Source organism: Triticum urartu, chromosome 2 (genome assembly GCF_003073215.2).
Source record: "Triticum urartu cultivar G1812 chromosome 2, Tu2.1, whole genome shotgun sequence".
NCBI classification, from domain to species: Eukaryota; Viridiplantae; Streptophyta; class Magnoliopsida; order Poales; family Poaceae; genus Triticum; species Triticum urartu.
Window position 1 is genome coordinate 636,946,108 of NC_053023.1, and position 14,687 is coordinate 636,960,794.

The window sequence follows — 14,687 nt, forward strand, 5'->3', positions numbered from 1 at the left end:
TCCCTTGAACTTGCCGAAAACCTTTTGCGACAAGTCGAGCTTTGTAGACAGTAATATTACCGTCAGCGTCAGTCTTCTTCTTGAAGATCCATTTATTCTCAATTGCTTGCCGATCATTGGGCAAGTCAACCAAAGTCCATACTTTGTTCTCATACATGGATCCCATCTCAGATTTCATGGCTTCAAGCCATTTTGCGGAATCTGGGCTCACCATCGCTTCTTCATAGTTCGTAGGTTCATCATGATCTAGTAGCATGACTTCCAGAACAGGATTACCGTACCACTCTGGCGTGGATCTTACTCTGGTTGATCTACGAGGTTCAGTAGTATCTTGTTCTGAAGTTTCATGATCATTATCATTAGCTTCCTCACTAATTGGTGTAGGTGTCACAGAAACAGATTTCTGTGATGTACTACTTTCCAATAAGGGAGCAGGTACAGTTACCTCGTCAAGTTCTACTTTCCTCCCACTCACTTCTTTCGAGAGAAACTCCTTCTCCAGAAAGTTTCCGAATTTAGCAACAAAATTTTGCCTTCGGATCTGTGATAGAAGGTGTATCCAATAGTTTCCTTTGGATATCCTATGAAGACACATTTCTCCGATTTAGGTTCGAGCTTATCAGGTTGAAGCTTTTTCACATAAGCATCGCAGCCCCAAACTTTCAGAAACGACAACTTTGGTTTCTTGCCAAACCACAGTTCATAAGGCGTCGTCTCGACGGATTTTGATGGTGCCCTATTTAACGTGAATGCGGCCGTATCTAGAGCATATCCCCAAAACGATAGCGGTAAATCAGTAAGAGACATCATAGATCGCACCATATCTAGTAAAGTACGATTACGACGTTCGGACACACCATTACACTGTGGTGTTCCGGGTGGAGTGAGTTGCGAAACTATTCCACATTGTTTCAAATGTACACCAAACTCGTAACTCAAATATTCTCCTCCACAATCAAATCGTAGGAATTTTATTTTCTTGTTACGATGATTTTCAACTTCACTCTGAAATTCTTTGAACTTTTCAAATGTTTCAGACTTATGTTTCATTAAGTAGATATACCCATATCTGCTTAAGTCATCTGTGAAGGTGAGAAAATAACGATATCCGCCACGAGCCTCAACATTCATCGGACCACATACATCTGTATGTATGATTTCCACCAAATCTGTTGCTCTCTGCATAGTACCGGAGAACGGTGCTTTTGTCATCTTACCCATAAGGCACGGTTCGCAAGTACCAAGTGATTCATAATCAAGTGGTTCCAAAAGCCCATCAGTATGGAGTTTCTTCATGCGCTTTACACCGATATGACCCAAACGGCAGTGCCACAAATAAGTTGCACTATCATTATCAACTCTGCATCTTTTGGCTTCAACACTATGAATATGTGTGTCACTACTATCGATATTTAATAAGAATAGACCACTCTTTAAGGGTGCATGACCATAAAAGATATTACTCATATAAATAGAACAACCATTATTCTCTGATTTAAATGAATAACCGTCTCGCATCAAACAAGATCCAGATATAATGTTCATGCTTAACGCTGGCACCAAATAACAATTATTAGGTCTAATACTAATCCCGAAGGTAGATGTAGAGGCAGCGTGCCGACTGCGATCACATCGACTTTGGAACCATTTCCCACGCGCATCGTCACCTCGTCCTTAGCCAATCTTCGCTTAATCCATAGTCCCTGTTTCGAGTTGCAAATATTAGCAACAGAACCAGTATCAAATACCCAGGTGCTACTGCGAGCATTAGTAAGGTACACATCAATAACATGTATATCACATATACCTTTGTTCACCTTGCCATCCTTCTTATCCGCCAAATACTTGGGTCAGTTCCACTTCCAGTGACCAGTCTGCTTGCAGTAGAAGCACTCTGTTTCAGGCTTAGGTACAGGTTTGGGTTTCTTCTCTTGAGGAGCAACTTGCTTGTTGTTCTTTTTGAAGTTCCCCTTCTTCTTCCCTTTGCCCTTTTTCTTGAAACTAGTGGTCTTGTTGACCATCAACACTTGATGCTCCTTCTTGATTTCTACCTCCGCAGCTTTCAGTATTGCGAAGAGCTCGGGAATAGTCTTATCCATCCCTTGCATATTATAGTTCATCACGAAGATCTTGTAGCTTGGTGGTAGTGATTGGAGAATTCTGTCAATGATGCAATCATCTGGAAGATTAACTCCCAATTGAATCAAGTGATTATTATACCCAGACATTTTGAGTATATGTTCACTGACAGAACTGTTCTCCTCCATCTTGCAGCTATAGAACTTATTGGAGACTTCATATCTCTCAATCCGGGCATTTGCTTGAAATATTAACTTCAACTCCTGGAACATCTCATATGCTCCATGACGTTCAAAACGTCGTTGAAGTCCCGATTCTAAAGCGTAAAGCATGGCACACTGAACTATCGAGTAGTCATCAGCTTTGCTCTGCCAGACGTTCATAACATATGGTGTTGCTCCAGCAGCAGGCCTGACACCCAGCGGTGCTTCCAGGACGTAATTCTTCTGTGCAGCAATGAGGATAATCCTCAAGTTACGGACCCAGTCCGTGTAATTGCTACCATCAACTTTCAACTTTGCTTTCTCAAGGAACGCATTAAAATTCAACGGAACAATAGCACGGGCCATCTATCTACAATCGAACATAAACAAGCAAGATACTATCAGGTACTAAGTTCATGGTAAATTTAGGTTCAATTAATAATATTACTAAAGAACTCCCACTTAGATAGACATCCCTCTAATCCTCTAAGTGATTACGTGATCCAAATCAACTAAACCATGTCCGATCATCACGTGAGATGGAGCAGTTTCATTGGTGAACATCGCTATGTTGATCATATCTACTATATGATTCACGCTCGACCTTTCGGTCTCTGTGTTCCGAGGCCATATATGTATATGCTTGGCTCGTCAAGTATAACCTGAGTATTCTGCGTGTGCAACTATTTTGCACCCGTTGTATTTGAACGTAGAACCTATCACACCCGATCATCACGTGGTGTCTCAGCACGAAGAACTTTCGCAACGGTGCATACTCAGGGAGAACACTTCTTGATAATTAGTGAGAGATCATCTTAAAATGCTACCGTCAATCAAAGCAAGATAAGATGCATAAAAGATAAACATCACATGCAATCAATATAAGTGATATGATATGGCCATCATCATCTTGTGCTTGTGATCTCCATCTTCGAAGCACCGTCGTGATCACCATCGTCACCGGCGCGACACCTTGATCACCATCATAGCATCGTTGTCGTCTCGCCAATCTTATGCTTCCACGACTATCGCTACCGTTTAGTGATAAAGTAAAGCATTACAGCGCAATTGCATTGCATACGATAAAGCGACAACCATATGGCTCCTGCTAGTTGCCGATAACTTGGTTACAAAACATGATCATCTCATACAATAAAATTCAGCATCATGTCTTGACCATATCACATCACAACATGCCCTGCAAAAACAAGTTAGACGTCCTCTACTTTGTTGTTGCAAGTTTTACGTGGCTGCTACGGGCTTAAGCAAGAACCAATCTTACCTACGCATCAAAACCACAACGATAGTTTGTCAAGTTGGTGCTGTTTTAACCTTCGCAAGGACCGGGCGTAGCCACACTCGGTTCAACTAAAGTTGGAGAAACTCTCACCCGCTAGCCACCTTTGTGCAAAGCACGTCGGGAGAACCGGTCTCGCGTAAGCATACGCGTAATGTCGGTCCAGGCCGCTTCGTCCAACAATACCGCCGAACCAAAGTATGACATGCTGGTAAGCAGTATGACTTATATCGCCCACAACTCACTTGTGTTCTACTCGTGCATATAACATCAACACATAAAACCTAGGCTCGGATGCCACTGTTGGGGAACGTAGTAATTTCAAAAAAATTCCTACGCACACGCAAGATCATGGTGATGCATAGCAACGAGGGAAGAGTGTGATCTACGTACCCTTGTAGACCGACAGCGGAAGCGTTAGCACAACGCGGTTGATGTAGTCGTACGTCTTCACGGCCCGACCGATCAAGCACCGAAACTACGGCACCTCCGAGTTTTAGCACACGTTCAGCTCGATGACGATCCCCGGACTCCGATCCAGCAAAGTGTCGGGGAAGAGTTCCGTCAGCACGACGGCGTGGTGACGATCTTGATGTTCTACCGTCGCAGGGCTTCGCCTAAGCACCGCTACAATATTATCGAGGATTATGGTGGAAGGGGGCACCGCACACGGCTAAGAATATGATCACGTGGATCAACTTGTGTGTCTAGGGGTGCCCCCTGCCCCCGTATATAAAGGATCAAGGGGAGGAGGCCGGCCGGCCCCTATGTCGCGCCAAGGAGGAGTCCTCCTCCTAGTAGGAGTAGGACTCCTGCTAGGAGGGGGAAAGAAGTGGGGAGGGAGAAGGAAAGGGGGGCGCCGCCCCCCCCCCTCTCCTAGTCCAATTCGGACCAGGGGGGAGGAGGCGCGCGGCCCACCTTTGGCTGCCCCTCTCTCTCTCCACTAAGGCCCATGTGGCCCATTACTACTCCCGGGGGGGGGGGGGTCCGGTAACCCTCCGGCTCTCCGGTTTTCTTCGAAATCACCCGGAACACTTCCGGTGTCCGAATATAGCCGTCCAATATATCAATCTTTATGTCTCGACCGTTTAGAGACTCCTCGTCATGTCCATGATCACATCCGGGACTCCGAACTAACTTCGGTACATCAAAACTCATAAACTCATAATATAACTGTCATCGAAACCTTAAGCGTGCGGACCCTACGGGTTCGAGAACAATGTAGACATGACCGAGACACGTCTCCGGTCAATAACCAATAGCGGAACCTGGATGCTCATATTGGCTCCTACATATTCTACGAAGATCTTTATCGGTCAGACCGCATAACAACATACGTTGTTCCCTTTGTCATCGGTATGTTACTTGCCCGAGATTCGATCGTCGGTATCTCAAATACCTAGTTTAATCTCGTTACCGGCAAGTCTCTTTACTCGTTTCGTAATACATCATCTTGCAACTAACTCATTAGTTGTAATGCTTGCAAGGCTTATGTGATGTGCATTACCGAGAGGGCCCAGAGATACCTCTCCGACAATCGGAGTGACAAATCCTAATCTCGAAATACGCCAACCCAACATTCACCTTTGGAGACACCTGTAGAGCTCCTTTATATCACCCAGTTACGTTGTGACGTTTGGTAGCACACAAAGTGTTCCTCCGATAAACGGGAGTTGCATAATCTCATAGTCATAGGAACATGTATAAGTCATGAAGAAAGCAATAGCAACATACTAAACGATCGGGTGCTAAGCTAATGGAATGGGTCATGTCAATCACATCATTCTCCTAATGATGTAATCCCATTAATCAAATGACAACACATGTCTATGGTTAGGAAACATAACCATCTTCGATTAACGAGCTAGTCAAGTAGAGGCATACTAGTGACGTTTGGTTTGTCTATGTATTCACACAAGTATTATGTTTCCGGATAATACAATTCTAGCATGAATAATAAACATTTATCATGATATAAGGAAATAAAATAATAACATTATTATTGCCTGTAGGGCATATTTCCTTCACCTGCCTCGTGGGCCCCTCGAGCATCGTCTCGCGTTGATTCCACTCCCCAAAATTCACATATATTCCAAAAAAATATCCGTCAGTTTTTATCCCGTTTGGACTCCGTTTGATATGGATTTTTCACGAAACAAAAAACATCCAACAAACAGGAACTGGCACTGGGCACTGGATCAATATGTTAGTCCCAAAAATAGTATTAAAAATTGCCAAAAGTATATAAAATCGTAGAATATTGGCATGAAACAATCAAAAATTATAGATACGACGGAGACGTATCATAATGCAGAATTGTAAAGAAGAAAGAACATGGAACAAGTTCGTCGTTAATGATGGATTTGTGTTCCGTGCTAACAAGCTATGCATTCCAGCTAGCTCCGTTTGTCTTTTGTTGTTGCAGGAGGCGCATGAAGAAGGATTAATGAGACACTTTGGCGTGAATAAGACGGAGGATGTATTTTCTACACATTTTTTTTGCCAAAGATGAGACAGGACGATGTTGAGCGTTTTGTTGCTCGCTGCACTACATGTCAAAAAGCTAAGTCACGACTCAATCCTCATGGTTTATATATGCCTTTGCCTGTACTTAGTGTTCTTTGGGAGGATATATCTATGGACTTTGTTTTAGGTTTACCTCAAACAAAAAAGGGAAGGGATAACATATTTGTTGTCGTGGATAAATTCTCGAAAATGGCATACTTTATACCATGTCATAAAAGCGATGCTGCTGCTAATGTTGTTGTTTTGTTCTTTCGTAAAATTATTCGCTTGCATGGTGTGCTAAAAACAATTGTTTAAGATCATGATACTAATTTTCTTAGCCATTTTGAAGATGTTTATGGGCTAAGTTGGGGACTAAACTTCTTTTTAGTACTACATGTCACCCCAAACTGATGGAAAAACTAAAATAGTCAATAGAACATTGTCTACTATGCTTAGAGCTATTTGGAAGACTAACCTTAAAGTGTGGGAAGAATGGTTGCCTCATATTGAATTTGGTTATAATCGTTCGCTGCATTCTACTATTAAGATGTGCCCTTCTGAGATTGTGTATGGTTTCCTATCTCGGGCACCCATTGATTTGTTGTCTTTTCCATCTTCAGAGAAGGTTAATTTGATGCTAAACAACGTGCTGAATTGATCTAAAAAAAGCATGAGTTAAATAAAGAAAATATTAAATGCGTGAATGCTAAATATAAACTTGTTGAAGATAAGGGTAAAAAACATGTTGTCTTTGCACCTAAAGACCTTGTTTGATTACATTTGCGTAAGGATATGTTTCCTGATTTGCGCAAGTCAAAGCCAATGCCACGTGCCGATGGTCCAGTTAAGGTGTTAGAGAAAATAATGATAATGCATACAAACTTAGCTGCCTGCAGATTTTGGGTTTAATCCCACTTTTAATATTGTAGATTTGAAACCTTACTTGGGTGAGGAAAATGAGCTTTCATCGAGGATGACTTCATTTCAAGAAGAGGATGATGATGAGGACATAAAAACCATTGTTATACCCACAACCCTTATTGCTACATATACTGGATCAATTAGTAGAGCTCGCGCATACCAATTAAATTATCATGTACTTTCGTTTCTGAGTAATGATTCTAATGTTCTTGAGAATATGATGTTGCCTAAACTGAATACATTTATTTTGCTTACAAATGAAGGCTCTAGCTTGGACAAGAAGGATTAACATCGGAGTAAGATCGAGCATGAAGATGATGGTATGCGCAAGGAAAACAAGAACGGGTTTCAAGTTATGATTTCAGGACTTTGAAGCCACCATAATGAGGGCATAAAGACTTGGGTGAAATATACAAGATGTCACTTCATAAATTTCATCTAGAGACTATTATAGGTGTCGCGTCACCTTATTATTGGGCCAGGCCCATGTAATTTAGAAATACTTTAGTATAGCCTGTTTTTAGAGTCCGTATGTGTGGAAAAACCGAGCTAGGGTTGGTTTCTGACCCCTCCTCCAAGGGGTCACGAAATACCATATTATTCCTTTATATATACAGTCCTTATGGCATCGTTTAGAGTTTGAGTTTTGTTTAGATTAAAGTTTGTCATAGCCGCAACTCGCGTACTTCGTTTGTGTTCAACGACCAAATCAAGACGTCACATAACCCTACTTTCATCTTATATTCGCAATATCCAGATTGCAATTTCAGTTTCTTATTTGTTCTTCGTTTGCTTGAAGGAAATAGACCATCGTGGTAAGGTTGATCGTGTTTCGGTGTAATCAATAATCTTTCAGAGTTGGTTTAATGATTGTTAAGACAACACGTCTCCGCATGTTCATAATCGAATTGTGAAAGTATACTTCACCAAAAATGATAACCGTCATTTTATTAAAAGACCGGACACCTTCGCCTCTATCAACGACGTAGTCGTTGTGGTTATGTTGACCATTTTTTTAATCTGCTGCGTCAGAGGACCATCCCATCAAATTGTATCGTTCAGCCGTGTTTTTTTTTTGAGACATGTGTTGTTGTTTTATTTATAAAAAGGGGGGGTGAGAGCCCAATTGCAGCGGGCCAAATCTACCCAACTCTCGTGCAGACGCGAGCCGGGTCGGATTTCCAATCGGCCGAAACGTCAAAGCGTCAAAGCTGATACACGTTTAGCTCCGTCGACCTTGGCGTGAAATGAATGGCCACTTCCACCTCATCCTCCCCTGCCCCTCTTCCCCTCGCACCCCCGCCCCCGCCCCGTTCGCGGCTCTCCTTTCCGGCCCCTCCGCCACCTCCTCCTCCCGCTACCACCACCAGCGCCGCCAACCATGGCACCGCACCCCGCCTTCGCCTCCTCCCCCACGCGGCCGACCCCCGCGCAGCGCACGCGGTCGCGGCCAAGTCTAGCGCGGACGCGCGCCTCGCGAACGCCGTCATGTGCGGCTACATCCGCGCGGGCCGCCTCACCGACGCGGTTGAGGTGTTCGACCGGATGACCGCCCGTGACGCTGCCTCCTACAGCGCGCTCATCTCGGGCCACGCCCGGCTGGGCTCCCCCGTATCTGCTGCCGCGGCGCTCTTCCGCAGCATGCGCCTCGCGGGAGTCGCCCCCACAGAGTACACTTTCGTGGGCCTCCTCACCGCCTGCATCCGCAGGGGCAACCCGCGGCTCGGGACCCAGGTCCACGCGCTCGCCGCCAAGGGACGGTACTCCGGCGGCTCTCTCCTCGTCGCCAACGCGCTCCTTGGCATGTACGTCAAGTGCGGTCGCTTAGAGGACGCTCTGAGGGTGTTCGACGGGATGGAGGAGCGCGACGTGTCCTCATGGAACACGGTGCTGTCCGGCCTGGTCGAGCTGGGGAGGTACGAGGAGGCGCTTGAGCTGTTTGGGGACATGCGGACGGCCGATGTTGCGGTCGACCGGTTTTCTCTGTCAGCGCTTCTGACGGCGGCTACTGAAGGGTTCAGCCTGCCTCTGGGGGCAGCGGTGCACGCTCTGTCTCTCAAGTCCGGGATGGAGCTGGATTTGAGTGTGGGCAATGCGCTCATTGGATTTTATGCTGAGCATGGTGATTCTGTCGAGGATGTGGTTGGTGTGTTTCAGAGGATGCCAGTAAAGGACGTAATTTCGTGGACTGGGTTACTCAATGGATACATGGAATTTGGTTTAGTTGACAAGGCTCTGCGCGTGTTTGATCGGATGCCTGAGAGGAATTTTGTTACATATAATGCAGTTCTCACCGGGTTTTGTCAGAACAAGGAAGGTGTGCGAGTCAGTTTTGCTAGGAAGGCTGGGCTGCAGGGGCTCGGGTTGTTTAGGCAGATGCTGGAGAATGGGTTGGAGATGTCAGACGTCACCATGACTGGTGTCCTCAATGCTTGTGCTATTGCTGCGGATAGGAAGATGAGTGAGCAGGTTCACACATTTGTGATTAAGTGTGGCTGCGGTTCAAGTCCTTGGATTGACGCCGCGTTGATAGACATGTGCGTCAAGTGTGGTAGGTCTGGAGATGCACGTCTGTTGTTTGAGCATTGGCGCCACCAGGAGAGTTTTCACATTGCTTGGAGCTCTTTACTGCTTTCTAGCGTTAGAGATGGAGAGTATGAGAAAGCGCTTTCTACATTCCTTCAAATGTTTAGAAGCAGTGATATTCAGTTCATTGATGCGTTTTTGTTGACTACTGCTCTTGGAGTTTGTGGTGCTTTGGGTTTTACGGAGCTTGGAAAGCAACTGCATCTGCTTGCTGCAAAATCTGGGCTTTTGCGTGCTTGTGGAGTTGGTAATGCAATTGTCAGTATGTATGGCAAGTGCGGACAATTGGAAAATGCAGTCACTTTCTTTCAGCGAATGCCTCATCGAGACCTTGTGTCTTGGAATGCGCTGATCACTGCTCATCTTCTCCATCGCCAGGGAGATGAAATATGGGACATATGGTCTCAAATGGAGAGATTAGCCATCAAGCCTGACTCCGTGACCTTTCTTCTGATCATATCAGCTTGCAGTTGTACAGACTCAGATTCTGCAGATGCATCTATGGAACTGTTTCGTTGTATGTCAAGCAAGTACAACACTGAACCTGCTATGGAACACTTTGCAGCAGTTGTGTACGTCCTTGGCTGCTGGGGTCATTTTGATGAGGCTGAACAGTTTATAGCTAGTATGCCATTCAAGCCTGGTGCATTAGTTTGGCGATCTTTGCTGGAAAGCTGTAGCAAGCAGTCCAATATGACACTGCGAAGGCGAGCTATGAGTCATCTACTTGCCCTGGAACCACAAGACCCATCCACATATGTTCTGGCATCTAATCTGTACTCTGAATCAGCAAAGTGGCATTGCTCAGAGAACACAAGGCTGGAGATGCGGCAAAAGGGTATCCATAAGATTCCAGCAAGGAGCTGGACATTTTATGACAATGCTATTCACTCATTTTTCGCTCGAGATAGATCACATCCTCAGTCCAAGGACATCTATGCTGGTCTGGACGTGCTAACTCTTGAGTGCATTAAGGCCGGGTATGAACCAGACACCACCTTTGTCCTACATGATGTCGAGGAATACCAAAAGAGACACTTCCTAATGTACCACAGTGCAAAGCTGGCAGCTACATATGGCCTCCTAATGGCAGGCTCTGGGAAAATTATCCGTGTGGTGAAGAACATCCGCATGTGTGGTGACTGCCACTCATTTCTGGAGCATGCCTCTGCTGCTACCGGAAAAGAGATTTCAGTCAGAGACTCGAATGGGTTTCATGTTTTTAGGGCAGGGATTTGTTCCTGTAGAGATTAGTCTGGTACCATACCAATTTTGACTACTTTGCAGTGTCTTTGTAGCACTGTAGAATCTATAGAAGATATCCTTGTATTGAGATCCTGTACATTGCTATGAGTTTCTTCAGAAGCATTCATGCCAACTAGGGGCGGAGCCAGGCTGGCCGCGTGCCCCGGGCCGCCTTCAAGCATTTCTCCTGGATTTGGGCCTCACGTATTAGGTAGCAGTACATTCACCAAAGGAGTTGGGCCTCACGCCCCGGGCCCAGGCCCTGGGGGCCTGGGGCCTGTCTCCGCCCCTGATTGCCAACAGCTGTTCAGTTGACATCATATTCAGAAAAGTATTTTCTTTTGCTCCAAACATTCAGTTGAATATGTTTCTGAGAAAATATCGGTTGAATAATGTCTAGTACCATAAACAATGTGAAAATTTAACATTACAAATCACTTACTCCCCAGTGGTCTTAAAATTTGCTGTTTGCAGTTAGCACACGATACCTCACATTTATATGAATATGATTTCCGGCAGGACTCTTTATGTTCTTGACCTGTTTGCAGTTACTTGTGAGTTGCAACCTTCACAAAAAAAAAGCAAGATTAAGACAATGAGGTAGGCATCTTCTATTGCCCTGACCTAACTGTGTACTTACAGTTAGCACTGATGCTCGCGTACAAAATCATTACCTACTGGCTCTTGACTAGAAGCTCCTTCCCTCCCGCACGCGCCGACGGCCGTTCCGGCCACGGCGGCTACCTACACTTGTCGTTGGCCGCTCGGTCAGTGGCGCCACCCCTCCCGCGCCATGGGCCGTGCTCGCTCGGTGCGCTCCTGCGCATCCGCCCGCTCCAGCTCGCGGGACAGCGAGGGATGGGGCCACCCCGCGTCCACCCCCCCCCCCCTTGCGGATATTGCTGGGGATCGTAGTTAGGCCGTCACCCCACGCCAACCCTGGACAAAGGACCAGTCCCGCAACGCGCGCCGGGCAAGCGCGCACGCCCATGCTGGCGGGCGACCGCATAGGCGTCAATGCCACAAGCCCTCCATCAATGCAAACGTCGGGCGAGAGGTCTTTTTAAGGCGCTTCAAGGGGCTCTGCTTCCGGTGCCTGAGCTCTGAGCATCGTCGTGTACATTGTAGAGATCCTATCCACTGCATCGAGTGCAAGCTGCCTGACCACATCGCTCGTGACTGCCTCCAAGATCCGTGCAACGGCAGGGGTGGCAAACCGGCAAGGGCGGGGCTGAGGCCTGCTGCTGGGCGCGGCCCGGTCCGCACTCGTCTTCGCTTCCCCACGCCGTCGGCGCCCGCGCCGACCATGGAGCGCTGCCACCATACTGACCTGTCAAGGCGGCCGAGGAACAGCCACAAGGTGGTGATCGAGACGCCGATGGTGGAGCATCAGATCTTCTTCCTCTGGCACCATGCCGTCCTCCTGACCTCGGCGGCCGAGCGGCACGCGGCGAACCCTATGTCGGTCGGACGTGCTTTCGATGCCACGCTCCGCACGCCCGCCCACCTACTGCGGGTCACGAGCCATGATCCGGAGGACTTCTTGGTGCTTTTCGAGCTGTCGGCGCACCACGACAACGCCGTCCACCTCGTCTCGATCAACGTCGACGGCGTCGTCTTCAACATCAAGCCATGGCACGAGGATGACCATGTTGTGCACCAAGACTTCATGCTCCATGTGTGGGTGGTCATAGAGAATATGCCCCTCCATATGGGTCCCTGAAGGGGGCGGCGGAGGTGCTCGGCGTCAAGTGCATCATTGACTGCCTCGACACTCGCACGCACAAGCGCGGCGACACACGGACCTTTGCGTGCTGGGTGTGGGTGTGGGACGTCGCCTTCATCGCCACCAAGCACACCATTTGGAGGGCGCGCGCATCGTCGGGTGCGTGAAGACCATGATAGGCGCCTCTCCCCCAAGCGGGGACAGTACAAAAAAAAGACACAACCGTGACATTTTGACTTGAACGAAAACTTTTTTGTCATGCTTATGACAATTCTATGATGATAATTGTGACAAAACCACATATCATCATAGATGTGGTGGGCTCCTACTTCTATGACAAAAGAACATGACAGAAAATGAGTTTTTCGTCCTGGGCGGGCCGAGGACGCACATGCATGCCATTCTTTGGGCCGTCCATGATGGAAAAAATCATGGTAGAAGCGAGGGCGAGGAAAATATCGGGGAGTTCCCGGTTACGGTGGGTGGTCGGGGCCGAGCGATGCACGGAGGTTTGCGTGTTCCTCTCGTACACGTACGCACGTGTGTGCAAGGTGTTGGGCTCTAACTGAACCCGAGCGAGGAGTTCGCTTATTGAACCCGAGCGATTGCACTAGCTACATTACTGAACCCGAGCGATCGATCCCTTGGTTGTTAACTGAACCCGAGCGATTCCTTCGCTGCTGCTGCTACCTGAAGCTGATCGAACCAGCTGCCTCTTGATGAATAGTGGCCGTTCTTGGGGGTTGTATGAACAGTTCTCGATGGGGGTTGGATGAATAGGACCCCGTGGTAATAGGCCGTTGCCGCTGGATGAAACAGGACCTCGATTGAGGAGGCCACCAGACCCGAGCCGGTTGGGGGTGAATGAACAGGACCCCTGGAGGGTTGGTTGAACAGTAGCTGGTGGAGGCTGGATGAACAGTAACCCATGGATGAACAGTGGCTGATGAAGGCAGGAGGAAGGTCACGGTTGTAAGTGCATCTAGTGCCCCCTAGTGATTTTGGTGTATTGAAGACTTATAGGTTAAGGGGCTAATGCGTTTGTGAGTGCACACAGGTCTATAAGTCTATGAGGAGTTTAATATTTACAGAGAAAGTCGACCCCTAAAAATGAAGTTTCTCCGACTGAAGACTTTGAATCTCTGAAGACTTTGAAAGTGAAGAAATTGGTGTGACCGTGAAGACTTGGCATTCAATCAAGGAATATGAAGTGTGAAGACTTCTGTTTTCGTAGTTTCATTTTCTCTTTCTTGAGTCATAGGAAACACCGTGCTGTTAAAGGGGGTCGAGAAAATACTAAGGAAAAATTTCCATGTGATGCTCAACTCAAAATCCTACACCTACCAATCCCTTCGAGTGAAGCCATTGGAAATCTCATACAGTTCAGTCAATTTCTTCAGTGACAGAGACGAAGTTGTTCTCGTCTCTGAGGAATTTGTTCTGACTGGGGAGTTAGGAATTCGCCAGTGTGGATTGCCTGCACAGTGAGGAACATGATAGCCCTGAGGATTTTGCAACTCAAAATTTCGGCCGTTGTTGTGCTATGCGCCAGCTGTCCCAAAATATCTATCCATCCAACGGTCATATCATTGAAGGGCATCTATGTCTTATCATGTCGGGCTGCCCCCTAGGCTATAAATAGCCGCCCTCTACAACCACTAGCTGGTTGGCTGCTCCGAGAGAAACTGACACTTGTCATTTGAGAGCAACCCATCCTCCGAGGACTTTGAGCGAAAATCATCAAGTGAGGAAAAACGCAAACCCAAACACCTACAAACCCCAAGTGATTGAGCATCACTGAAGAGATTGATCCTGCGTGGATTCGACGCTTGTTACCTTTGAAGACTATGCTTCTTCCAGACAGTTAGGCATCATGGTCTAGTGCATCTAAGAGGAATTGTGGATCACCGAGTGACCAAGTTTGTGAAGGTTTGGAAGTCACCTGAAGACTTACCACGAGTGATTGGACGAGGTCTGTGTGACCTTAGTTCAAGGAGAATACGGTGAGGACTGGGTGTCCTGAGCTGCGTGTTCAGGACTGGGTGTCCGGGACTGTGTGTCCTTGAGTTTAAATACTCAGCCGCTCCAACCAGATGTACAACTAAGACATCAGTTGGAACTG

General features: G+C 47.0%; 1 protein-coding gene across 1 annotated transcript; it reads left to right on the top strand.

Moving 5' to 3' along the window:
- Positions 1-8,233: 8,233 nt before the first annotated feature.
- LOC125539336 (pentatricopeptide repeat-containing protein At5g03800) lies at positions 8,234-11,027 on the top strand. The gene has a single exon (XM_048702773.1). It carries the CDS (start codon positions 8,260-8,262, stop codon positions 10,846-10,848), a length of 2,589 nt encoding a protein of 862 aa, XP_048558730.1. The 5' UTR covers positions 8,234-8,259; the 3' UTR covers positions 10,849-11,027.
- Positions 11,028-14,687: the final 3,660 nt, after the last annotated feature.

Bases quoted from the DNA above. Each gene is read 5' to 3' on its own strand.
- LOC125539336 (XM_048702773.1), top strand. From the start codon at position 8,260: ATGGCCACTTCCACCTCATCCTCCCCTGCCCCTCTTCCCCTCGCACCC.